The 27,280-nt window shown below is 44.3% G+C and overlaps 1 protein-coding gene across 1 annotated transcript; it reads right to left on the reverse strand.

Moving 5' to 3' along the window:
* Positions 1-22,945: 22,945 nt before the first annotated feature.
* LOC103626448 (B-box zinc finger protein 20) lies at positions 22,946-25,146 on the reverse strand. The gene is made up of 3 exons (XM_020537670.3): positions 24,704-25,146; positions 24,205-24,609; positions 22,946-24,105 (listed from the first exon to the last, which is right to left on the reverse strand). The coding sequence occupies exons 1-3, from the start codon at positions 24,902-24,904 to the stop codon at positions 23,785-23,787; spliced, it is 927 nt and encodes a 308-aa protein (XP_020393259.1). The 5' UTR covers positions 24,905-25,146; the 3' UTR covers positions 22,946-23,784.
* Between the last annotated feature and the right edge of the window lie 2,134 nt (positions 25,147-27,280).

Consider the following 27,280-nt stretch of genomic DNA (forward strand, 5'->3'; position numbering starts at 1 on the left):
GCCTCGGGCCTGTCATCCGGGTTGTAGGTGATGTCGGACGTCGCCTTGCCCTCGTGGGCCATAGCATAAGCCGAGAAGATGGAGCAAGGCTGGCCACCATGTGACGCCGACTGCAAGAAAACCAACGAGATAGTTAGAAATAATATCTAATCCAGTATTATATACCTAAATAAAAAATAGGGTGTACCCATGCTTCTGCATATTTGCCGAGGTTGCGCCTGCCTTGGTGGTGGGAGGGACTTTGCATCATCAGATGCTGTTCCTGGCTAGCGTTTTGCGCCTCGCCCCACTCAGGCGAGCACCACCTATCCACCATCTGCTTCCAGTACTGAGGATGTGCGGCGCACCAATAAGCAATCATCTACAAAGTAAAACAAGTACACTTCATATCAGAAGATAAAATTAAGGAATTTTTTATCACGAATATTAAAGTCTTGTATTTACCTGCAAGTACTGGTACCTAGCCAAATGCCCGTTCCACGAAAGCATCGGTCTTTCTAATCCATTCAGGTGTGACATCATTCCTTCCTACACGGCTTGTGTACATCCACTCATGTATACTACGTTCCTACCTTCTATGACCATAATGCGAAAATAGAGGTTATACCTAGGGTGGCGGTGAAGTCAGGCTAGCGGGGCTATGGCGGGTAGGTGCAGTAGTCTAGCAAGCTAAGTACCTTCTGAGAGCACCTAGAGGGGGGGGGGGTGAATAGGTGATCCTGTAAAACTTAAAAACTTAAGCCACAAAACTTTGATTAAGCGTTAGCACAGTTAATGCCACGTGGCTAGAGAGAAGATCTTGCACAATACGATAACCACAAGGAATTCAACACAGAGAAGACACAGTGATTTATCCCGTGGTTCGGCCAAGTACAAAACTTGCCTACTCCACGTTGTGGCGTCCCAACGGACGAGAGTTGCACTCAACTCCTCTCAAGTGATCCAATGATCAACTTGAATACCACAGTGTTATGCTTTTCTTTTCTTATCGCGTTCGCGAGGAATCTCCACAACTTGGAGTCTCTCACCCTTACACTTGAAGTTCACAAAGAAGCACGGAGTAAGGGAGGGAAGCAACACACACAAATCCACAGCAAAATGCGCACACACACGGCCAAGAATCGAGCTCAAAAGACTATCTCAAAGTTCTCACTAGAACGGAGCTCGAATCACTGAGAATGACAAACGAATGCGCAAAGACTGAGTGTGGATGATCAAGAATGCTCTAAGGTTGCTTGTTGTACTCCTCCATGCGCCTAGGGGTCCCTTTTATAGCCCCAAGGCAGCTAGGAGCCGTTGAGAACAAAACTAGAAGGCCATCCTTGCCTTCTGTCGTCGGGCGCACCGGACAGTCCGGTGCACACCGGACAGTGTCCGGTGCCCGATTTCCTTCCTTAATTGGCGAAGCCGACCGTTGGCAGACTTGGAGCCGTTGGCGCACCGGACATGTCCGGTGCACACCGGACAGTCCGGTGCCCCCTTCTAGCCGTTGGCTCGGCCACGTGTCCCGCGCAGATCGCGCGGCCGACCGTTGGCCCGGCCGACCGTTGGCTCACCGGACAGTCCGGTGCACACCGGACAGTCCGGTGAATTTTAGCCGTACGCTGTCGGCGAATTCCCGAGAGCGGCCACTTCACGCCGAGTCAGCCTGGCGCACCGGACACTGTCCGGTGCACCACCGGACAGTCCAGTGCTCCAGACCGAACAACCTTTTGGCTGTACACACCCAACTTTTCTCTGACTCGATTTCTCCTGTTTCAAGCACTTAGACACAATACATTAGTCCTCAAAACAATGTACTAAGGCTTAGAAACATACCTTTACTCTTGATTTGCACTTTGTCCATCCATGGGTATAGATTCACATTTAAGCACTTGTGTTGGCACTCAATCACCAAAATACTTAGAAATGGCCCAAGGGCACATTTCCCTTTCAATCTCCCCCTTTTTGGTGATTTATGCCAACACAACATAAAGCAACTAGAACAAGTGCAATATCACTTCAAATAAAACTCAAATTTATTTTGATTTAATTTTGGCATATATGGATCATCCTTTGCCACCACTTGGTTTGTTTTTGCAAATCAAACTCAAATCTCTATCTCTAAGTCAAACACACATGTTGAAGCATAAAGAGAGTCATTCCAAAAGAGATTGATCAAAGATTTCAAAAACTCCCCCTATTTCCCATAATCAACACTTCTCCCCACAAGAGGCCAACTTTTGACAAAAGAGACAATGCAAGAGTTTTGACAAACCAAAAGCTCTATTCTACTATTTTCAAAGTTTCTCAAGTGGTAGCTGATCCATCTATTGCTTTGGCCTTTATTTTCTCCCCCTTTGGCATCAAGCACCAAAACGGGATCAATCTTGGCCCTTTAACCCCATTGCCTCACCAAATTCTTCAATTAAGAGCAAATAGGCAATAAGAGTTTAAAGATGAACTTGGAATAGTTACTCTTTTCATCGGAGTGCAGTGGAAGTCTTGTATGGTCCAAGTCCACCTTTTGCTTTCAATCCTCCTTTGAGGCTAAAACAACCAAACTCAAGCATATGGTTAGTCTCAAAGGGTCAAGTTGTAGCAGAACTCCCCCTAAATATGTGCATCACTTACACAAGGACTTGTGAGGTCCGGGGAATGTTTGTACAACTTGAGCACCACAATAAGCAACAAAATGCAGAATGAACATGATCAAAGGCATAAACACATGTATGCTACAATTCAATCCAAGTTCCGCGAATCTAAGACATTTAGCTCACTACGCAACCTGCAAAAGGTCTTCTCATCTAGAGGCTTGGTAAAGATATCGGCTAGCTGGTTCTCGGTGCTAACATGAAACACTTCGATATCTCCCTTTTGCTGGTGGTCTCTCAAAAAGTGATGTCGGATGTCAATGTGCTTTGTGCGGCTGTGTTCAACAGGATTTTCCGCCATGCGGATAGCACTCTCATTGTCACATAGGAGTGGGACTTTGCTCAGATTGTAGCCAAAGTCCCGGAGGGTTTGCCTCATCCAAAGTAGTTGCGCGCAACACTGTCCTGCGGCAACATACTCGGCCTCAGCGGTGGATAGGGCAACGGAAGTTTGTTTCTTAGAGTTCCACGACACCAGGGACCTTCCTAAGAATTGGCACGTCCCCGATGTACTCTTCCTATCGACCTTACATCCAGGATAGTCGGAATCTGAGTATCCAACCAAGTCAAAGGTAGACCCCTTTGGATACCAGAGCCCGAAGCAAGGCGTAGCAACCAAATATCTAAGAATTCGCTTCACCGCCACTAAGTGACACTCCTTAGGATCGGATTGAAATCTAGCACACATGCATACGCTAAGCATAATATCCGGTCTACTAGCACATAAATAAAGTAAAGACCCTATCATTGACCGGTATGCTTTTTGATCAACGGACTTACCTCCTTTGTTGAGGTCGGTGTGTCCGTCGGTCCCCATCGGAGTCTTTGCGGGCTTGGCGTCCTTCATCCCAAACCGCTTCAGCAAGTCTTGCGTGTACTTCGTTTGGGAGATGAAGGTGCCGTCCTTGAGTTGCTTCACTTGGAACCCAAGGAAGTAGTTCAACTCGCCCATCATCGACATCTCGAATTTTTGTGTCATCACCCTGCTAAACTCTTCATAAGACTTTTGGTTAGTAGAACCAAATATTATGTCATCGACATAAATTTGGCACACAAAGAGATCACCGTCGCAAGTCTTAGTGAAAAGAGTTGGATCGGCTTTCCCAACCTTGAAAGCATTAGCAATTAAAAAGTCTCTAAGGCATTCATACCATGCTCTTGGGGCTTGCTTAAGTCCATAGAGCGCCTTAGAGAGCTTACACACGTGGTCGGGGTACCGTTCATCCTCGAAGCCAGGGGGTTGCTCCACGTACACCTCCTCCTTGATCGGCCCATTGAGGAAAGCGCTCTTCACATCCATTTGGTACAACCTGAAAGAATGGTGAGCGGCATATGCTAGCAAGATACGAATGGACTCTAGCCTAGCCACAGGAGCAAAAGTCTCCTCAAAGTCCAAACCTGCGACTTGGGCATAACCTTTTGCCACAAGTCGAGCCTTGTTCCTTGTCACCACTCCGTGCTCGTCTTGTTTGTTGCGAAACACCCACTTGGTTCCCACAACATTTTGCTTAGGACGAGGCACTAGTGTCCAAACTTCATTGCGCTTGAAGTTGTTGAGTTCCTCCTGCATGGCCAACACCCAGTCCGGATCTAGCAAGGCCTCTTCTACCCTGAAAGGCTCAATAGAAGAGACAAAGGAGTAATGCTCACAAAAATTAACTAATCGAGATCGAGTAGTTACTCCCTTGCTAATATCACCCAGAATTTGGTCGACGGGATGATCCCTTTGAATCATCGCTCGAACTTGGGTCGGAGGTGCCAGTTGCGCTTCTTCCTCCATCACTTGATCATCTTGTGCTCCCCCTTGATCAAGCGCCTCCACTTGAGGTACCTATTCGTCATCTTCGGTTGGGGGATGCACCATAGTTGAGGAAGAAGGTTGATCTCGTTCATCTTGTTCCTGTGGCCGCACTTCTCCAATCGCCATGGTTCGTATAGCGGCTGTCGGAACATCTTCTTCATCTACATCATCACAATCAACAACTTGCTCTCTTGGAGAGCCATTAGTCTCATCAAATACAACGTCGCTAGAGACTTCAACCAAACCCGATGATTTGTTGAAGACTCTATACGCCTTTGTATTTGAGTCATAACCTAACAAAAACCCTTCTACAGCTTTGGGAGCAAATTTAGAATTTCTACCCTTCTTCGCTAGAATGTAGCACTTGCTCCCAAATACACGAAAGTAAGATACATTGGGTTTGTTACCGGTTAGTAGCTCATACGAAGTCTTCTTGAGGAGGCGATAAAGGTAGACCCTGTTGATGGCGTGGCAAGCCGTGTTCACGGCTTCCGACTAAAAACGCTCGGGGGTCTTGAATTCTCCAAGCATCGTCCTCGCCATGTCGATTAGCGTCCTGTTCTTCCTCTCTACCACACCATTTTGCTGTGGTGTGTAGGGAGCGGAGAACTCATGCTTGATCCCTTCCTCCTCAAGGAACTCTTCCACTTGAAAGTTCTTGAACTCGGACCCGTTATCGCTCCTTATCTTCTTCACCTTGAGCTCAAACTCATTTTGAGCTCTCCTGAGGAAGCGCTTGAGGGTCCCTTGGGTTTCAGACTTATCCTGCAAAAAGAACACCCAAGTGAAGCGGGAAAAGTCATCAACAATAACTAAACCATACTTACTTCCTCCTATGCTTAGATAGGCGACGGGTCCGAAGAGGTCCATATGTAGCAGCTCGAGTGGTCTTGATGTGGTCATCACATTCTTGCTGTGATGCGCTCCTCCCACCTGTTTACCTGCCTGACAAGCTGCACAAGGTCTATCTTTTTCGAATTGTACGTTAGTCAAACCTATCACGTGTTCTCCCTTTAGAAGCTTGTGAAGATTCTTCATCCCCACATGTGCTAAGCGGCGATGCCACAACCAGCCCATGCTAGTCTTAGCAATTAAGCATGCATCTAGACTGGCCTCTTCTTTTGCAAAATCAACTAAGTAAAGCTTGTCGTCTAATACACCCTTAAAGGCTAGTGAACCATCACATCTTCTAAAGACAGACACATCTACATTTGTAAACAAACAGTTATATCCCATATTGCATAATTGACTAACAGATAGTAAATTATATCCAAGAGACTCTACTAAAAACACGTTAGAGATAGAGTGCTCATTTGAGATTGCAATTTTACCTAACCCTTTTACCTTGCCTTGATTCCCATCACCGAATATTATTGAATCTTGGGAATCTTTGTTTTTGACGTAGGAGGTGAACATCTTCTTCTCCCCCGTCATATGGTTTGTGCATCCGCTGTCGATAATCCAGCTTGAACCCCCGGATGCATAAACCTGCAAGGCAAATTTAGGCTTGGGTCTTAGGTACCCAACTCATGTTGGGTCCTGCAAGGTTAGCACAAATATCCTTAGGGACCCAAATGCAAGTTTTGTCTCCCTTGCATCTTGCCCCTAATTTTCTAGCAACTATCTTCCTATTCTTTCTACAAATAGCAAAAGAAGCATTTAAAGCATGATATATTGTAGAAGGTTCATTTACTTTCCTAGGAACATTAACAACATTTCTCCTAGGCAAATTATGAACAGCATTTCTCCTACCAACATTTCTATCATGCACATAAGAAGAACTAGAAGCAAACATGGCATGAGAATCAAAGACATTATATGCATTACAACTCCTATAAGCATTTCTAGATTGTCTCCTATCATGGTACATAAAAGCATGGTTCTTTTGCACACTACTAGCCATAGGGGCCTTTCCTTTCTCCTTGGCGGAGATGGGGGCCTTATGGCCTGTCAAGTTCTTGGCTTCCCTCTTGTAGCCAAGTCCATCCTTAATTGAGGGGTGTCTACCAATCGTGTAGGCATCCCTTGCAAATTTTAGCTTGTCAAATTCATTCTTGCTAGTCTTAAGTTGGGCATTAAGACTAGCTAATTCCTCATTTAATTTAGAGATTGAAACTAAATGATCACTACAAGCATCAATGTCAAAATCTTTACACCTATTACAAGTTTCAACAATTTCTACACAAGAATTAGATTTACTAGCTACTTTTAGTTTAGCATTTAAATCATCATTAAAACTTTTTAACTTAGCAATAGTTTCATGACAAGAAGATAATTCACTAGAGAGCATTTCATTCCTCTTAATTTCTAGAGCAAGAGATTTCTGAGCTTCTACAAATTTATCATGTTCTTCATACAACAAATCCTCTTGCTTTTCTAACAGTATATTCCTATCATTCAAGGCATCAATCAATTCATTAATTTTGTCTACCTTAGTTCTATCTAATCCCTTGAATAAGCATGAGTAATCTATCTCATCATCATCACTAGACTCATCCTCACTTGAAGAAGCATAAGTACTAGTATTAGGAGTGCTTACTTTCTTCTCCCTTGCCATGAGGCAAGTGTGACGCTCGTTGGGGAAGAGGGATAACTTGTTGAAGGCAGTGGCGGCGAGTCCTTCTGAGTCGGACGAGGAGCAATCCGAATCCCACTCCTTGCCAAGATGAGCCTCGCCCTTTGCCTTCTTATAGTTCTTCTTTTTCTCCCTCTTGTTCCCTTGATCCTGATCACTATCATTGTCGAGACAGTTAGCAATAAAATGACCAAGCTTACCGCATTTGAAGCATGAGCGCTTCCCCTTGGCTTTGGTCTTGCTTGGTTGTCCCTTGCGATCTTTAAGCACCGTCTTGAATCTTTTGATGATGAGAGCCATCTCTTCATCATTAAGTCCGGCCGCCTCAATCTGTGCCACCTTGCTAGGTAGCGCCTCCTTGCTTCGTGTTGCCTTGAGAGCAAGAGGTTGCGGCTCGTTGATCGGACCATTCAAGGCGTCGTCCACGTATCTCGCCTCCTTGATCATCATTCGCCCGCTAACGAATTTCCCAAGAACTTCTTCGGGCGACATCTTGGTGTACCTGGGATTTTCACGAATATTGTTCACTAAATGAGGATCAAGAACGGTAAATGACCTTAGCATTAGGCGGACGACGTCGTGGTCCGTCCATCGCGTGCTCCCGTAGCTCCTTATTTTGTTGATAAGGGTCTTGAGCCGGTTGTATGTTTGTGTCGGCTCCTCGCCCCTTATCATCGCGAACCGTCCAAGCTCGCCTTCCACCAACTCCATTTTGGTGAGCAAGGTGACGTCGTTTCCCTCATGAGAGATCTTGAGGGTGTCCCAGATCTGCTTGGCATTGTCCAAGCCACTCACCTTGTGATACTCGTCCCTGCACAAAGAGGCTAGCAACACAGTAGTAGCTTGTGCATTTTTATGAATCTGTTCATTAATAAACACAGGGCTATCCGAGCTATCAAATTTCATTCCACTTTCCACAATCTCCCAAATGCTTGGATGGAGAGAAAACAAGTGAGTACGCATTTTGTGGCTCCAAAATCCGTAGTCCTCTCCATCAAAGTGAGGGGGCTTGCCAAGTGGAATGGGGAGCAATTGAGCATTTGAACTATGCGGGATGCGCGAATAATTGAAAGAAAAGTTTGAGTTAACCGTCTTTCGTCTATCGTGGTCGTCATCGTCCTTTTGGGAGGAGGAAGATTCGTCGCTGTCGTAGTAGACAATTTCCTTGATGCGCCTTGTCTTCTTCCTCCCGTCTTTTCTTTTGTGGCCCGAGCCTGAGTCGGTGGGCTTGTCATCATTGGGCTCGTTGACGAAGGTCTCCTTCTCCTTGTCGTTGATCACCATCCCCTTGCCCTTAGGATCCATCTCTTCGGGCGGTTAGTCCCTTTCTTGAAGAGAACGGTTCTGATACCAATTGAGAGCACCTAGAGGGGGGGTGAATAGGTGATCCTGTAAAACTTAAAAACTTAAGCCACAAAACTTTGATTAAGCGTTAGCACAGTTAATGCCACATGGCTAGAGAGAAGATCTTGCACAATACGATAACCACAAGGAATTCAACACAGAGAAGACACAGTGATTTATCCCGTGGTTCGGCCAAGTACAAAACTTGCCTACTCCACGTTGTGGCATCCCAACGGACGAGAGTTGCACTCAACTCCTCTCAAGTGATCCAATGATCAACTTGAATACCACAGTGTTATGCTTTTCTTTTCTTATCGCGTTCGCGAGGAATCTCCACAACTTGGAGTCTCTCACCCTTACACTTGAAGTTCACAAAGAAGCACGGAGTAAGGGAGGGAAGCAACACACACAAATCCACAGCAAAATGCGCACACACACGGCCAAGAATCGAGCTCAAAAGACTATCTCAAAGTTCTCACTAGAACGGAGCTCGAATCACTGAGAATGACAAACGAATGCGCAAAGACTGAGTGTGGATGATCAAGAATGTTCTAAGGTTGCTTGTTGTACTCCTCCATGCGCCTAGGGGTCCCTTTTATAGCCCCAAGGCAGCTAGGAGCCGTTGAGAACAAAACTGGAAGGCCATCCTTGCCTTCTGTCGTCGGGCGCACCGGACAGTCCGGTGCACACCGGACAGTGTCCGGTGCCCGATTTCCTTCCTTAATTGGCGAAGCCGACCGTTGGCAGACTTGGAGCCGTTGGCGCACCGGACATGTCCGGTGCACACCGGACAGTCCTGTGCCCCCTTCTAGTCGTTGGCTCGGCCACGTGTCCCGCGCAGATCGCGCGGCCGACCGTTGGCCCGGCCGACCGTTGGCTCACCGGACAGTCCGGTGCACACCGGACAGTCCGGTGAATTTTAGCCGTACGCTGTCGGCGAATTCCCGAGAGCGGCCACTTCACGCCGAGTCAGCCTGGCGCACCGGACATTGTCCGGTGCACCACCGGACAGTCCGGTGCTCCAGACCGAACAGCCTTTTGGCTGTACACACCCAACTTTTCTCTGACTCGATTTCTCCTGTTTCAAGCACTTAGACACAATACATTAGTCCTCAAAACAATGTACTAAGGCTTAGAAACATACCTTTACTCTTGATTTGCACTTTGTCCATCCATGGGTATAGATTCACATTTAAGCACTTGTGTTGGCACTCAATCACCAAAATACTTAGAAATGGCCCAAGGGCACATTTCCCTTTCACCTTCCCTACAAAAAAGAAGACAAGTCTGTCAACACAAAATTTTGACAACACCTCCCCTGCATGGTGAGATTTCTAAAACCTGCAAGAAAACTAACAGCATGATGGCTGACATGCACATATATACATCAATGCCACGATAGTCGATAACCACATATACATCAATCTAAAGACAATATAATCACTAACCCAATATTACTTGAATTGATTGCAAATCTAGAACTCTAAAATGTCATCAAACTTTAGATTATGAACTGCACTAATACAAAAATGAAGCTCCTCACCTTGCCCGGAGCAGGGAACGACGGTGTCGTGGCCGAAGGTGGCGGTGGAGAGGGAGAGTGCGGTGGAGAGGGAGAGCGTCGGTGGGCGGCGGGGAGAGTGAGGCGGCACGATGCTCGGCGGTGAGGAGAGCGTTGGCGGGGTGAGCGGCGCGGTAATAAGAAATGAGTGCCCAAGCGGGCGCTTGGTTCGGTTAATGCAAAGTACTTTGTCGAGTGCCCATGATCTGGCACTCGAAAAAGGTTTTTTTAATTTTAAAATATACTTTGTTGAGTGCCCGTGATCTGGCACTCGGCAAAGAACGCTCTGCCGAGTGCCAAATCCAGGGCACTCGGCAATGATTGTTTAATTTTTTAAAAATTACTTTGTTGAGCGTTCCTGGGTAGACACTCGGTATACTAAACTTTGACGAGTGCCTTCCGTGGACACTCGACAAAGTATATTTTTATTTTTTTTCTTTTCCCACCCAAACTTTTTGTGGTATGTTCCTACACTATATAGACTTACATGTTCCATTTTTGCACAATTATGAAAGTGTTTGTTATAACCATTAGATTTTGTTCGTTTAATTGTATTTCCTCGGGTAATTCAGATTTGAACTGCAAGTCACTCAAAATGTAAAACCGTGAATGCAAAATTGGTATTCATGTTATTTAACACAAGTTATGACCGATTTAAGGAGAAGACCAGAATCTTCGAGCACCATGCTCACTAAACACGACCGTGAACTTGTCATCCAGTTGTTTAAAATTGTATAAAACACAATCAAAGTCAGAAAATCATGAAACTTGTTCACATGTCATGATGCCATATGTAGAGGCTGTGATAAAAATTTGAGAATGTTTTGAGAAACTTGTGACACACTATGTGTAGAAACCTAAGTGACCTACACATGAAATAATTTTCAATGTAGACCGACTAGGTTTCTACACATAGTGTGTCACAAGTTTCTCGAAACATCCTCAAAATTTTATCACAGCGTCTACATATGATACCATGACATGTGGACAAGTTTCATGATTTTCTGACTTTGTTTGTGTTTTATACAATTTTTAAACAACTGGATGGTAAGTTCACGGTCATGTTTAGTGAGCATGGTGCTCGAAGATTCTGGTCTGCTCCTTAAATCGGTCATAACTTGTGTTAAATAACATGGATACCAATTTTGCATTCACGGTTTTACATTTTTCGAGTGACTTACAATTCAAATCTGAATTACCCGAGGAAATACAATTAAACGAACACAATCTAATGGTTATAGCAAACACTTTTATAATTGTGAAAAAATGGAACATGAAGCCTATATATTGTAGGAACATACCACAAAAAATTTGAGTGGGAAAAAATATACTTTGCCGAGTGTCCATGGCACTCGGCAAAGTATAGTATGCCGAGTGTTGGACATAGGACACTCGGCAAAGAAGTTGCTTTGCCGAGTGCTCACGTCCGGCACTCGACAAAGATAACGCTTCACCGAGTGGTTGGAACTCGGCAAAGCGATCTTTGTCGAGTGTTTTCCTGTGCCGAGAGTCTAGCTCTCGATAAACGTGGTCGTTACCAAGAGCAGGACTCTTCATTGATATCGTCCCTTAGCTATGTTATACTTTATTTATTGTCTTTTATATTTAAAAAACCGATTTAGGGAATCAGTGTTATACATCTCCTTAAAGAGTAAGTGTAAAAAATAGGAGAACATCTGTTTATGAAAATCTCGCCTTTTAGATGACTTTTTGAACATAAAAATTACTCGTGTACGACTCTAGTTAATACATATCTCTTAAACTATCTTTAGAGATAATAGATATATGTGCACTATATAAAGACTGTCTCTCAGTTATATCTCGTACTTAAAAACCGATCCAAAAACTTAGAGTTGTATATGGCCTTAGTGGTTTAGACTTTGGATCTCATTATACAAGTTATAGGATAACTCATGGATCTCAACCTTTGTATCTTTGTGTACAACCTCGATCCAAAAATAAATAGAAAACTCCTTTTGAGTCAGAAATCCAAGTTTAATTAATTTTGAAGAAAATAGCATTCACTCATGACATATTGTTGATGTATTTTTGGACTAAACACCAAACAAACCCAGGCCCATGCCTGAGGGGGTCGAGCAGGGCGACCGATCTAGGCCCCCACCCCACCCGAGTGCTATGGAAATGTTTGAGTTTGTCAGTGAAATAGATTGCTATCTCAATATATGTGTTGCTTATAAGATACTATTATTTATAATAATAGTAACTATAGTTTCAACTGAAAGGAGCTTCTCAAATCTAAAATTATTAAAGAATTATTTAAAATCTACAATGTCTTAAGAAAGGTTAAGTAGCTAACAACTTTATATATTGAGAAGAAATTGTTAGATGATATTAATATTAAAGCCATTATTGATGATTTTGCATCTAGAAATGTTAAAAGACATTTTAAGGTGATCTCTACAATATATTTGAGGTAATAATCTTACTTCTATTTTTACCGCTCAAGTTTTTCTATGATACATCAAATTATTTTATTTACTTGATATATAAGTAATATATATATAATATTTCTTATGGTATTAGGGACTCCATTCAGAGGCTTGGTGAAGATATCGACTAATTTGTTGTGAGTGCTAACATGCTCGATTGTGATATCTTCCCTTTGTTAGCGATCTCTCAGGAAGTGATACATGATGTCTATGTGCTTTGTGCGGTTGTGTTCAACAGGATTATCCGTCATGTGGATAGCACTATCATTGTCACATAGGAGAGGGACTTTGCTCAATTTGTAGCCATAGCCCCTAAGAGTTTGTCTCATCTAGAGTAATTGTGCGCTACAATGTCCTGTAGCAATATACTCGCTTCAGCATTGGATAGAGCTACTGAGTTTTGTTTCTTTGAAGCCCAAGACACCAGGGATCTCCCTAGAAACTGATAAGTCCCAGATGTACTCTTTCTATCGATCTTACATCCAGCATAATCAATATCAGAATACCCGATTAGATCAAAGAAAGATTTCTTGGGGTACCAAAGCCCAAACCTAGGAGTATAAAATAAATATCTCATGATTCTTTTCACGGGCCTTAGGTGGATTTCCTAAGGGCCGGCTTGGAATCGTGCACACATGCATACTGAAAGCATAATATCCGGTCGTGAAGCACATAAATAGAGTAAAGATCCTATCATCGACAAGTATACCTTTTGATCTACAGATTTACCTCCTGTGTCGAGGTCGAGATGCCCATTTGGTCTCATAGGAGTCTTGATGGGCTTGGCAATCTTCATTCCAAACTTCTTGAGAATGTCTTGAGTGCACTTTGTTTGGCTGATGAAGGTTCCCTCTTGGAGTTGCTTGATTTGGAATCCAAGGAAATACTTAAACTCCCACATCATATACATCTTAGATTTCTATATCATAATTCTACTAAAATCTTCACATGATGACTTGTTAGTAGAGACAAAGATAATATCATCAACATAAATTTGGCATATAAACAAGTCTTTGATAATTGTTTTAGTGAAGATAGTAGGGTTAGCTTTTCTGACTTTGAAACCATTAGCAATAAGAAAGTCTCTAAGGCATTCATATCGTGCTCTTGGGGCTTGTTTGAGCCCATAAAGTGCCTTTGAGAGCTTATAGACATGTGAAAGATACTCACTATCTTCAAAGCCGGGAGGTTGCTCAACATACACCTCTTCCTTGATAGAGCCATTGAGGAAGGCATTTTTCACATCTATTTGATACAACTTAAAGCCATGGTAAGTAGCATAGGCAAGTAAAATTCAAATTGACTCAACCCTAGCAACAGGTGCATAGGTTTCATCAAAATCTAAACCTTCGACTTGTGAATACCCATTGGCAACAAGTCGAGCTTTGTTCCTAGTCACCACACCATGCTCATCTTGTTTGTTGCGGAATATCTACTTGGTACCTACAACATTTTGGTTAGGACGTAGAACTAAATGACATACCTCATTTCTCGTGAAGTTGTTGAGCTCCTCTTGCATTGCCACCACCCAGTCTAGATCTCTAAGTGCATCCTCTATCCTGTATGGCTCAATAGAAGACACAAAAGAGTAATGTTCACAAAAACGAGCAACTCGAGAGCGAGTGGTTACACCCTTTTGAATGTCACCAAGGATGGAGTTGACGGGGTGATATCGTTGAATTGCTTGGTGGACTCTTAGGTGAGGTGGTCTTTGATTTTGAATATCGTGTTCATCCTCCTTTCCTTGATCAACTTCATCTCCCTCTTATTGATGCCTTCTTGAGCTGGCTCATTATCTTGATCTTCTTCTTCTTGAGCCGGTTCCTCATCTTGAGGTGGTGGAGATGCTTGTGTGGAAGATGGTGGTTGATCTTATGCTTGTGGAGGCTCTTTGGGTTCTTGTGGACACACATCTCCAATGGACATATTTCTTAGCGTGATGCACGGAGCCTCTTCATCATCTAACTCATCAAGATCAACATGCTCCACTTGAGAGCCATTAGTCTCATAAAACACAGTGTCACAAGAAACTTCAACTAATCCAGTGGACTTGTTGAAGACTCTATATGCCCTTGTGTTTGAGTCATAACCAAGTAAAAAATCTTCTACTGCTTTAGGAGCAAATTTTGAATTTCTATCTCTTTTAACAAGAATAAAGCATTTGCTCCCAAAAACTCACAAATAAGAAACATTGGTTATATGCCCTTGTGAGGAGTTCATATGATGTTTTCTTGAGGATTCAATGAATATAGAGACGGTTGATGGAGTAGCAGGCGATGTTAATCGCCTCCACCAAAACCAATCCGATGTTTTGTATTCCTCAAGCATGGTCCTCGCCAAATCCATAAGAGTTCTATTCTTTCTCTACACAACACCGTTTTGTTGAGGTGTGTAGAGAGAAGAAAACTCATGCTTGATGCCTTCCTCCTCAAGAAATCTTTCAATTCGAGAGTTCTTGAACTCTGTTCCATTATCGCTTCTAATCTTTTTGATTCTCAATCCAAACTCATTTTGAGTCCATCTCAAGAATTTCTTTAAGGTCTCTTTGGTTTGTGATTTTTCCTGCAAAAGGAACACCCAAGTGAAGCGAGAATAGTCATCCACAATTACAAGGCAATACTTACTCTCGCCGATGCATATGTAAGCAATCAGTCGAATAGATCCATGTGGAGTAGCTCAAGTGGCCTCTCGGTCATCATGATGTTCTTGTGTGGACGATGAACTCCAACCTGCTTCCCTACTTGACATGCACTACAAATCATGTATTTCTCAAAATGAACATTGGTTAGTCCTAAAATGTGTTCCCCTTTAGAAGCTTGTTAAGATTCTTCATCCCAACATGGGCAAGTCGGCGATGCCAGAGCCAACCCATATTAGTCTTACCAATCAGGCAAGTGTCTAGTTCAGCATTGTCATCAGTGAATTCAACTAAATAAAGTTGTCTATTTAACACTCCCCTAAAAGCTAGTGAATCATCACTTCTTCTAAAGATGGTAACATCAATATCAGTAAATAAACAGTTATAGCCCATTTTGCATAATTGAGATACAGAAAGCAAGTCGTGGCCAAGAGATTCTACAAGAAATACATTATAAATGGAATGGTCAGGTGATATAGCAATTTTACCCAATCCTTTGACCAAACTGTGATTCCCATCCCCAAATGTGATTGCTCTTTGGGGATCATTACCCGTTGTCGATTATCCAACTTGTTCCACCGGATGCATAAACCTACAACACAGATTTAGGTCGTGTCCTGAGGTACCCAAACGGTCTTGGGTCCTGAGGATATAAAATGTAACCTTCTATATCTTGCACCATGGTAGTCTTGCCCTTAACAAAGTTGGAAATCTTGTTTCCATGGCCATTGAGTTTGATGTTATTTTGGCTCCTAGGTTGGAAGTCAATGCCATCCTTAATGCCAGGGTGTATCTCAATGTAAAGCATACTATGAGCAAATTTAAATTTCTCATCTTCAAACTCATGCTCGGAAATTTTGGCATTCAACTTAGCTATGTGATCATTTTGTTTTTTAATCAAAGCAAGGTGATCATTCATAGCATTAACATCAACATCTCTAAATCTAGTGCAAATGGTAACATGTTCAACAGTAGATGTAGGGACATGGCAAACATTTCATTCTTCAATCTTAGAAATTAAACTAGCATTTTCAAATTTAAGACAAGAAATTGAATCATTGCTTGTTTTAGCTCTTTAGTCAAGTTCTTGCATTTTTCAACTTCAAGAGCAACAACATCTTTTAGCTTAACAATTTTTTGGTCTCCTTAACGAGTAGATCTTCTTGGCATTCCAAGACTTCATCCTTCTCTTTAATGGATTTTATCAATTCATTGATTTTCTACTTTTGTTCTATGGTAAGGTTTGCAAAAATAAAAGACAAATCATCATTCTTTTCACTAGAGCTACCCTCATCATCGGAAGTAGTATATTTGGTGTTGTCTCTATAGTATAACTTCTTCTTTTTGCTCTCCTTGGCTATGAGACACTTGTGTTCGACGTTGGAGAAGAGGAGACCCTTGTTGATGGCGATGTTGGCGACGTCCTCATCGGAGGATGAGTCAGTGGAGCTCTCGTCAGAGTCCCACTCCCTTCCCATGTGTGCCTCGCCACCCTCTTCTTGTTGTAGTACTTCTTCTTCTCCATCTTCTTGTTGTAGTACTTCTTCTTCTCCATCTTCTTCACATTGTTGTAGTACCTCTTGGAGCGTGGTTTGTACTCCTTCCCTTTTATTTGCTTGAGGATTTTCCAAAAGCTCTTAATGATAAGAGCTATCTCCTCGTTGTCAAGCTTGGAGGCATCAATTGGGAGGCTTTTGGTTGGTGTGGGCTCCTCCTTTTATTCTATTGCCTTGAATGCAACGGGTTGCGCCTCATGTGTGCAGGTGCCACCTTGCTCCAAGTTGACAATGCGTTTGGAGTCTTTGACCATAAGTTCAAAGCTCACAAACTTGTCAATCACTTTATCGGGAGACATTTGCTCATATCTAGGATTCTCATGGATTAGTTGCACTTGAGTGGGATTACAAAAAACAAGAAATCTTAGAATAACCTTGACCATTTCATGTTCATCCCACTTGGTGTTCCCGAGGTTGCGGACTTGGTTCACCATGGTCTTGAGCCGATGTTACATGGCTTGTGGCTCTTTTCCTTTGTTGAGGACGAACCGGTCGAGTTCTCCCTTAATTGTTTCCTATTTGGTGGTCTTGGTGACTTTGTCCCCTTCATGTGCCGTCTTGAGGACGTCCAAAATTTCTTTAAAACTTTTCAACCCTTGCACCTTGTTGTACTCCTCCCTACACAAGGAAGCGAGAAGTATGGAGGTGGCTTGGGAGTTGAAGTTCCTCACTTGGGCGGCCTCATCGGATTCGTAGTCCTCATCACCCACTTGTGATGTCTGCGCTCCAAACTCAAAAATATCCCAAATGCTATCGTGGAGTGAGATTAGATGGTGCCTCATTTTATCACTCCACATAGAATAGTCCTCACCATCACAATATGGTGGTTTGTCTAAGGGAATGGAAAGTAAAAGAGCACATTTAGAAATGTGAGGATAGCAAAGAGGAACCTTACTATACTTCTTACGCTCTTGGCGCTTTGAAGATGTTGACTCGGCGTTGGAGGTTGAGGGTGTGGATGAGTCGGTCTCGCAGTATACCACCTTCTTCATCTTCTTTTTATTTTTGTCGCCCTTCTTCTTATGTGATTTGTCGGAGCCGGTGGATTCTTCCTTGTCCTCCTTGTGCTTGTCGCCGAATATCTTGACCTCCTTTGACGGAGTCTTGTATTCAAGCTTCTTTCCCGAAGATCTGGGCTTTTCCCCAGTGACCAACTACTTTTTAGCGTGTTCACTCGACATTACTTCAAGTTGTTAGACTCTAATGAAGTGACAAGCTCTAATACCAATTGAAAGTTTCCTAGAAGGGGTGGATAGGCGAAACCAAAAAAATATAAACTTTGAACACAAACTTTGCCCGGGGTTAGAGTTAGAATGAGTAATAATGAAATCAGAGTATGGAAGAGGGTTCTTCTTGTTATGAATTGCTCAATCAATACAGATAACTTTGGGAGCTAACTCAAAAAGATTGCAAGCAAGAGAAGTTTAGAGAGAGGAGAGGAGAGGAGAGGAAGAATCAAATCTCAATACAAGATTAGTACAAATACACGTGTGATTTGTTTCCCGAGGATCGGCTCTAAAGAACCTACTCCCCGTTGAGGAGGCCACGTTGGTCGGGTCTCTCACAATCCTTTTTCTCTCTCAAACTGTCACTTAGACTAGTCGAGTGCTTCTTCTTAATCTCGTGGGTCACTTAGGCCCGACAAGGATCACCACACAATTAGGTGTCTCTTGCTAGTTTTACAAGTCACTTGAGAGTTTAGAAGGAGATGAAGAAAGCACGATTAAGAAAGCCAAGCAACAAGAGCAACAAGAAAATCACAAGATCACACTCTCTCTATACTTTACAAGGCACTAATCATTAATGATCACTAGTCACAATTATGGCGCTTGGAGAAGTTTGGAAGCTTTAAATGTGTCTTGGGATGAAGTGCTTGCGCTTGTATTGAATGAGAGTGAATGGGATGCTTGATGAAGTGAATGGAGGTGGTTGGGGTTGTATTATAGCCACCAACCATTTCCTATCTGTTTCCCACTTTCTGCCAACCGTGGATGGTTCGTGCCCTTCCTCCGGACGGTCCACCCCTATACATCAATGACTGGATTTGCAACGGTCATCAGCAACAACTATAAGTCCATTAAATTTGTTGTCAGATATTAGATAAAGCAGTCGTGGACGGTCCTGTAAGGAAAATGGACCCTAGGCCATTTGGCTAAATAGATTTTGGTGTTTGATGATCAACGCAACCTGTGGACTAATGTGTTTGCGAGTGTTTTTGTTTGTAGTTCACAGGATGCTAAAGTTACTTGGACTAAGGTATTGAGGAAAGCAATACCTCAAAAGAAGATATTATGAAGATCACAAGAGAAGATCAAAAAGTATCAAGCAAAGTCCAAGAAACGAAGAATTGTGTTGCCACAGGCGGACTGTCCAATGCCACACGCCGGACTGTCCGGTGCACCAGGGAACCATAGCCCAATGGCTAGTTCCAGGTGGCACTGTGGAGGAGGCGCGGACTGTCCGATGTGACACTGGATCGTCCGGTGCAAAGGCTGACAGCCCAACGGTCGACTGCCAGATCTAACGGCTAGTGGGCACCGCACAGGGGCACCAGACCGTCCGGTGCCCACCACCGGACTGTCCGGTGTGCCGCAGAAAGCAGCAGCTTTCCTCCAATGGCTAGTTTTGTGTTGGGGGCTATAAATACACCCCCAACCGGCCATTTCCAAGTGTGAGATCCCAAGCAACATACCAAGGCATATAGCGCACATCTCCAAGAGCTCAAACACCCAAATGCTTAAAAGAATCACTCGGTGATTAGCGTAGGTGCTTTGCGAAGTGCTTAGGTTAGTTAGACCACCTTAGCGCTTGCTCTAGGTGAACCCTAGTTAGTTGAGTGAGTTTTGTAAAACCACACGACCCCTTGGCTCTTGCGCGAGTCGTTGTAAATTGTACCGAGTGGGGCGAGAGTCTTGCGAGACCATGACAACCTCGTTTGTGTCACAGTCGTCACCGTGTACCAGAGGGAACGAGGCCCACGGCGTTTTGGCCGGAAGCTCGATAGTGGAGACGACGGGGAGCGTCCGAGAGGAGCCGGAAGCGGAGCACCACTTGCACGTTGAGGAGGCCCGCGACTCTCTACGGAGTTACTCGACCGAGATGCTTGGCCCTCGCGTGGGCTTCCCTTTGCGTAGGGGCACTAACGAGGATTAGTCGGTACCTTGCGTGGTTTCAGATACCTCGGTAAAAATACCAGCATCATCCACGAGAGTTTGCATCTCTACCTTGCTCTTTAAGTTTCCACATTTATATTAAGTATTTAAGTTTCAATCTTGTATTCATACTTATAGTGTAGATTGAAACTTAGCCATTGCAGTAGAGATAGCAACCCTTAGACAAAACCTAGTTTGCACACTCTAGATTGATTATTTGCATAGGTTGTGCTCTAGGGATTAACTTGTGGCCTAGTTTAGTAAAAGTTTTGGAAGTCCTAATTCACCCCCTCTTAGGCGTCACATGTTTCCTTCAGGTCTGACCGTGCACCTTGGACGGTCCGCGAGGATGCTAAAAATGAATTTTATCGAACACGTCACCTTCAAGTTTCTCTAGTTTTCAATGGATAGACGGTCCGCGTCTAAGGCCGAACGGTCCGTGCTTGGTCTCAGATGGTGCTCTACTCTCCTTCGGACAATCATAGTAGAAGTGTGCTTTTCAACATAATTCCTGTCCGAGGTGCTTCGAGGCATCGTGGACGGTCCGCGACACAGTGAAAAACCTAAAAAGTTCTCTTAGGAATGGAAGGACTTATGCACATGTGAATCAATCAACTAGACAAACTAGTTAGTCAATAAAATCTATGATGGTCGTCAAGCACCAAAATCAATTATAGAAAATGATTAAAGCCATTTTCCCTTTCAGTTATGGTGTCATGTATTGATATAGGAGGTAAGTAGGCGGTTACATGATAGATCTAATCTGTTACTTATCTGTTAGAATCCTATCTTATCTGTTTGAAACTCTAACTTGTCTCTTTTCCAATAATATTATTGTTAATTTGTACTAATCATATTAGACCTCCTATTTAAATAAATTTTAGAGTATATTTTAATTTAAATTTTAAATTAATTTTTGTGTGTTACACGCGAGTTGAAAGGAGTATTTTCTCAAATATCTTATTGTGATATCCTAATTTATATCGACTTTAACTAAAGGATGTCGTGTACAAACAAACCAACCAAACATACATCGATACATTGTATTAGCTTACATTTTATTTCTAATTTCTGCTTACTATTTTAAATTTAAAATACAAGTCTAGTTTAGAGCTAATTTAAGATTTCTATTTCAAGCATAAATTGCAACAAACAAAAATTCAACATGAATGCAAAGTGTTTTTTATTAATTAATTTATCCATTTAAGCAAATGATTCAAACAATACATATAACTTAGTAGCAATAATTCATGTAAGATGTTTTACCATAATAATTATTTAAGAAAATAATTCAAACACATAGCCAAATTTTTATGTTTAACAATTATTTAAATTTTAGGAATTTAGTTTTAATTTATAAATTTATTATAAAGACTCTTTAAATTTTAAATCTTTAGAAAATTTTCCTAAATCCTAAATATAAGATTTTGGTGTGTTACACCTACATAACCGTCTAGGATCCTTGAAAACGAGGATAGGTGCAGGTAAGCCTAATATCTTGGGAGGTTCCGTCACAGGATCGAGACGAGGCGGGGCGGATGCCACACCACACATTGTGGCACTAATGGGGGTCCCTTCGGGACTCTCCTCGAGCGGGGAGCGGTCCTCCAGCAATTGGCCACGAGGTACTCCTAGGCTAGGTTGTGGTTGGCCCCGCTTGATGGGGGGTTAAGTCCACCTTCCAACCCCGATAGGAGTAGATCATGGATTGAATCCCGGAGAGGGCCTAGCATTCCCACGATCTCGGTGAAAGTGGCTCGTAGTGCGCATCGCTGCCCGCCACCTCCTCAAGGGGAACCGAATCGAAGGCTGCCGAGGCTTTTGGCAATGTCGAGTGAGTTGTTCGTCGAGGGAATTGGGGCTTCCGAGGCCTTGATCATTGCCCCCAGTCATTGATGATGAAGTCGAGACTCCCAAAATGGATGGTTGTTCTAGGGACCCAAACTATGCCACTGTCGTTGTTGACCATCCGGAACCTGGAGAGTTCGTCAAGAACGCGCAAGGCCCCTACCTGGCACCAACCGTCAGTGTTTCGAACCTTCGCTCCGACAAGTAAATTTCTATAGTGCGCGTTCTAGGCTATGGACGGTGTGCTCGATGGGCGCAAGGTTTATACCGATTCGGGTAGAACGTCCCTACATCCAGTCTTCGATGGCTCGATGCTCGTAGTAGGGGTTACAAGCGGGTTACAAACGAGCGGGAGAGGAAGGAAGGGCTCCCAAGTCTCTTATGTGTGGGTGGTCCTAAAGACTACGGAACTGGAGTCTTATGCTAAGCCTTGGCACCAGCCTCCAGGTCTTCAAGTCCACCTAGGCATGTGCGGTTGCACTCCGTCAAGTGTCTTCTGTCTTCTCCCCCAAGATCTCCCCTCTTCGTGACTTACCTCCTCCTTTTATAGGCTAAAATGGGGGTCGACTGTCGGTGGCTCCCTCGAGAAGGAGCCACTATACCGTGGTAAAACTGGGTGTCTTACCCCGGCGAGGCCGCTTTGTCCGTACGTGTCTTGCTGCCTAGTTGTCTCTGTTTGTGCTCATTATGACGGATGGTGTGAGCGGCACGGGCCCTAGCGCCATCATTACTTCCTCTGCGCCACCCGACCCCTAGCTTACGTAGCCTGGGTCTCGGTGTGGATCGTCGTGTTGCGAGCTCTATGAACGGTCTACGCACTCATGCTTAGGCTTGATAGACCATGAGTGCACCGCAGACCAATGGGTTGCGTAGGTCATGAGTGTGTTGCAGTCCGAGGGGCTGTGCAGGTCACAAGTGGGAGGCGGACCGACTCTCTACTATAGCTTGGTGTTTAGCGTAGTTAATGCGATCGACCACTTATAGCGGATCAGTGTTGGGCTAGGCAAGGAATCCACTCGAGTTGTTTCCTTTCGGTTCGCCTGTCCTCCCTCTGCAGCTCCGCCACGCCCGACCTCGGGCTTGGTGCCTCGGGGTTTATCCGGGGCGGGTGCTTCCTAGGTAAACGGTTCCCCTACTCTACTGCTGACAGGTGGTCCCTGGTAGTCTGAGGGTTCTTATATCGTGCTCTCTGAACCGGTGGGCCCTAAGGGTCCAGTGATCTTTTTCCTTGACATGTCACAAAAAAGTGAGTATAACATGATAGAGGAGATATAGGCTAAGATAATCCTTATAAGGATGACTTGTGTCCCCTTCTAGAAAGTTCTGAAATAAATATCAATACTCTATATTATTGTAGTTTTTCATAGTGCTGTGCTAATACTTGTAGTTTTGTGTCAAATATGTAGCACCAAAACATGTGTTGTAGCCCGTACAAGTTCGAAACGTAACTTTGGGCAGTTTACAATACGGTAACAGCAATATCACCTCATGATTAAGTCATAATATAAACTGCGCCAAACTTAATTAACTTGGGTTTGAGCACTGCTAGCTACTAATAGTAGTGGTAAGTGTGTGTGTGTATGCAGTAACAACAGTACATGGGTAAAAAGCACGAGCAAGCTCGCTCACACACACTGGTTACAGAAGTCACGGCAAGTACACAGTAGGGATGGCAATGGGTACGGGTATGGGTAAATAACCGCGGATAATTATCCATTGGATATGGGTATGGTGGAATTTGATATCCGCGGGTACGGTTATGGATATAATAAGGTATCCGCGGATATTTTTTCGTGGGTATGGATATCCAGTATCCATACCCGTTACCCAATGGATATCTAACATGTGGGCCATCCAGATTTATATATTATCATAAATTCTTATTTTTCAACTTTTATCCATAACATGTTGTTTGGTGCTGAAATTATCATTTAATGCTATTAGAATGATAATTATTTTGAAATATAATAAAATTGTTGTTTGGTGTTTAATGCTAAAATTGTAGTGGGCGGGCGGGTAACGGGTATCCACTGGATAGCGGATACCCGACGGGTACGGGTATGGATACAGATCCATACCCACGAACGTTTATGGGTACGTGTATGGGTTGAGTTTTGTCTCGTGGGTATGGATTCGCGAACTATATATCCGTGTACTACCCGCCCGATTGCCATCCCTAGTACACAGTGCACACAGGCCGGCCGGACCGGACTGGGACAGTGCAGCTCAGAAGCACCAGAAAGTCGGCGCCGGAGCCGGCGCCGGCCGCGCCTTCTTGGCCTGCGGTGGTTGCGGGAGCTCCGGCACCGCGAACACGTCGCTGTCGCTGTCCGAGTCCCAGGTCCTCTCCCTCACGCACCCCTGCTGTTGCTTGGCCGCCGTCGGGACGACAACAACGGAGGCCGGCACCTTGTCGAAGCCCAGAGCTCCGACTCCTGACCACGCGCTGCCGCGCTTCCCCGGCCAGCCGGCGCCAGCCACCACGTCGAAGAGGTCGGCGTCCAGGGACGGCACCTGCTCGTGCCCGTCGTCGCAGCTGTCGGCCTTCTGCTTCCGTTCGAACCGCCGCGAGAGACCGATCCGTACGTTAGCGTGATACGGCTGTGGATATAGAAATACTAGAACGGAGCACGGCGAGGACGATACCGATGCCGCTGAGAACGCCGAGTCGTCAAAGAGGAGGTCGTCGACGCGCCAGCCTGGGCAGATGTTGGTGAGGTACTCGGAGATGCTGCTGCCGCTGCCGCTGCCGCCGCCGCCGCCGCCACCGGACTCAAGAGACGAGGCCTTGGCCGCGCAGGAGCCCTGCGCGCAGACGGCGGGGACAGCGTCGGGCTCGGCGGCGGCGCCGTTGCCGCGGCCGCAGTCGTTGTCGTCGTCGTCAGGGGAGTGGGGCGCCTGGGCGTCGACGAGCGCGGCGGAGAGCTTGGCCCCGACGAGGAGGAAGCGGGTGTGCTTGGCGGTGAGGTCGTTGGCGCTGTGGATGGGGTCGTCGCAGTCGGGGCACAGGATGGCGCGGTCCTCCACGCAGAACACGAGGCCCCTCCGCTCCTGCAAGGCGCATCACCACCAACCATGTCAGCAGCATCTCCGAATCCGATCCTCTCCCTCTCCGGCGGTCCGGCCGAAGCACCGGACACCTCACCTTACACACGTCGCAGAGCGGCTTGGCGTCGGCGTCGGATTCGTCGCCAGAGGGCTGGGCGAGGGGGATGCGGCGGTGCTTGTGGGCGAGCTTGTTGGCGCGGTGGACGCGGCGGTCGCAGGCGGAGCAGAGCGCGGCCTCGTCGGCGCAGCAGATCACGGCGGCCGGCGCGGCGGCGCAGACGTCGCAGAGCATCTGCATGGCGCGAGCCTATCGCGGATCGGCAGAGCTCAGCCGCTCAGGGAGAGAATCTGGTAGGCACTAGGCACTATGCTTGCTCTCGAGCTACAGCGTCAAAGGTTAGGTTGAAAAAGGAGGCTCAAAGAGAGAGAGACAGAGGAGAGGACATGGCGGGATGGGTACAGTGAGGAGGAAGCAATATAAAAACAGAGCATGTGGGGGTGGCGAGATTAAATTATCCGCCATGACAGGGAGAGGCGACATCTTGTTTGGGGGAAGAGGGGATAGGAGTGAGGAGAGGAGGCCAAGTTCGCCACCTTGTTTGTGCTTCTTTTGTGTTGAGTCCTCCATTTACGGTTTACTGCATGGCTCCACTCTCAAAAAAGATAACATTTTAGTCTATTTTTTAATTTAAAGTTATTAGAAAATTTATATTTTTATTACAGCTAAAGTACAATGAATTTAATTTAAAATTTTATATATAATTGAGTAAGATTTAAAATACATGTATGAATTTTTCAGATTTTTTTAAAAACTTTGTTAGTTCATGCACCAGATATATTCCTCTCTCGGAAGGCTCCTAGCTAAAAAACAGTCCAATTAGCTATAGCTAGTCTACTTGAACAAAAGGACTAGCTAATCTACTTGAACAAAAGATTAATTTTTAGTCCTAATAGACCATGGTCAACATAACTAACTAGCAAAGGCTAATAGTTCATTTCTATAGGTATATACAAATTTTCAGCAAATATACAAATATATACAAACTAATAGTCAGCTATTTTTTTGCTATAACAAATAACTAGTCTTAGTTGGTCCAAACATGCTCTGTATAATTAGACACAAACAAGACCTACATACAATCAGGCAGGTAGATTTTCTTTAATTTTACTGGATAGCTCAGCTTACTTTGTTACCTACGTACTACGTATGATCAGTGCTGGTGGGAGCTCAAAATCGAAGTGCAAAGGCCTCGAAGATATTTGCTTTTTTCTATAGCTTGTTGCAAGTGGATGATGCCTATTGTCATTGATCTTTCCAACATCTCTGTAAAGTGGCGAGGAGTTTTGAAAGTCCAACTGGGTCGTCTTCCATGTAGGTGAAAACTAATGATAGACTCCATTCACAATAATATTAGGGAATGTTAGGGGTGTTTGAATGCACTAGAGTTAATATTTAGCGACTAAAATTAGTTGTAGACATCCAAACATCTTAACTAATAGTACTAGCAATTTTTTAGCTAACTAACTATTAGCTCTAGTGCATTCAAACAACCCCTTAGTCCCTCTATTTTAGTCTTTAAATTACTAAATATGAAAAGCGAAATAGAGTTTTAGTTTTCGTATTTAGCAATTTAGAGACTAAAATAGTATAAAATGAAGGGACTAAAAATTAGTTCATATAAACCAAACATAGATGTGTGTTGATCTATCTACTATGGGCATAGTACAAATTTGACCAACTATAGTGTTATCATGCCATTTTGGCATGTGACAACGAACCACAATTCCCAACATGAACATGGTAGGCCACTAAGGGTTGATTTGGTGACAAGGGGATCACAGAGGGATTGGAGGGGATTGATGGTGAAATGAACTAATTTCCCCCTCAATCCCCTCCAATCCTCTTGTGATCACTGTTTACCAAATCAGCCCTTAAGGAGTCTTAGCATTCACTCAAGAACAAGCTAGAGGCTACTCCCTCTCTTCTAAACTATACAATGTCTTTATATTTGTAGATATATTTTTCATTATATATTTAGATATAATATTATATATATGTGTGTATTTAAATGTATGACAAAATTATATATCTAAAAACTAAAACGTCTTATAATTAATTACTCCCTCTGTCCCACGATATAAGACGTAACCACTTTTTATTCTTATCCCATAATATAAGACGTGTTCTCTCTAAGTATACGTACATCGATGCAATGGTATAGAGACAATTAAATATATTTCTTGGTCTTTAAACCAGAGGTGGTTACGTCTTATATACTGGAACATAGGGAGTATGAAGTGAGAGGAGTAATAAGCAACCTACTACGGTTTCCCAATTAGCTTTCTTGCTGTGGAACTTGATGGCTTATATTAGAGTATGACTAAACATGTATACTAATATATTAACATTGGTCATAAATACAAGCAATAAAACACTAGCGATATGAATAAGGCTCCTGTTGACGCTTTTTCGGAGCGCCAAACACTCAACAAGAACCGTGGCGGTGCCCTCTGCACAGGGGCGGACGGTCCGCGCGCAGGGGCCGGACGGTCCGCGGCCTGGTGCGAGGCGCGGTGGTGCTCTCTGCGCAAGGGCGGACTGTCCGCGGCCTGGGGCCGGACGGTCCGCGGCCTGGTGCGCGGCTGGGACTTCTGCCTGACGGCCGGACGGTCC

This window comes from Zea mays, chromosome 5, assembly GCF_902167145.1.
Source record: "Zea mays cultivar B73 chromosome 5, Zm-B73-REFERENCE-NAM-5.0, whole genome shotgun sequence".
In the NCBI taxonomy this organism is placed as follows: domain Eukaryota; kingdom Viridiplantae; phylum Streptophyta; class Magnoliopsida; order Poales; family Poaceae; genus Zea; species Zea mays.

Bases quoted from the DNA above. Each gene is read 5' to 3' on its own strand.
- LOC103626448 (XM_020537670.3), bottom strand. From the start codon at position 24,904: ATGCAGATGCTCTGCGACGTCTGCGCCGCCGCGCCGGCCGCCGTGATC. The intron at 24,610-24,703 runs GTGAGGTGTCCG...TGCGCCTTGCAG, and splicing joins CGCTCTGCGACGTGTGTAAG to GAGCGGAGGGGCCTCGTGTT. The intron at 24,106-24,204 runs GTATCGTCCTCG...GAACGGAAGCAG, and splicing joins CGGCGTTCTCAGCGGCATCG to AAGGCCGACAGCTGCGACGA.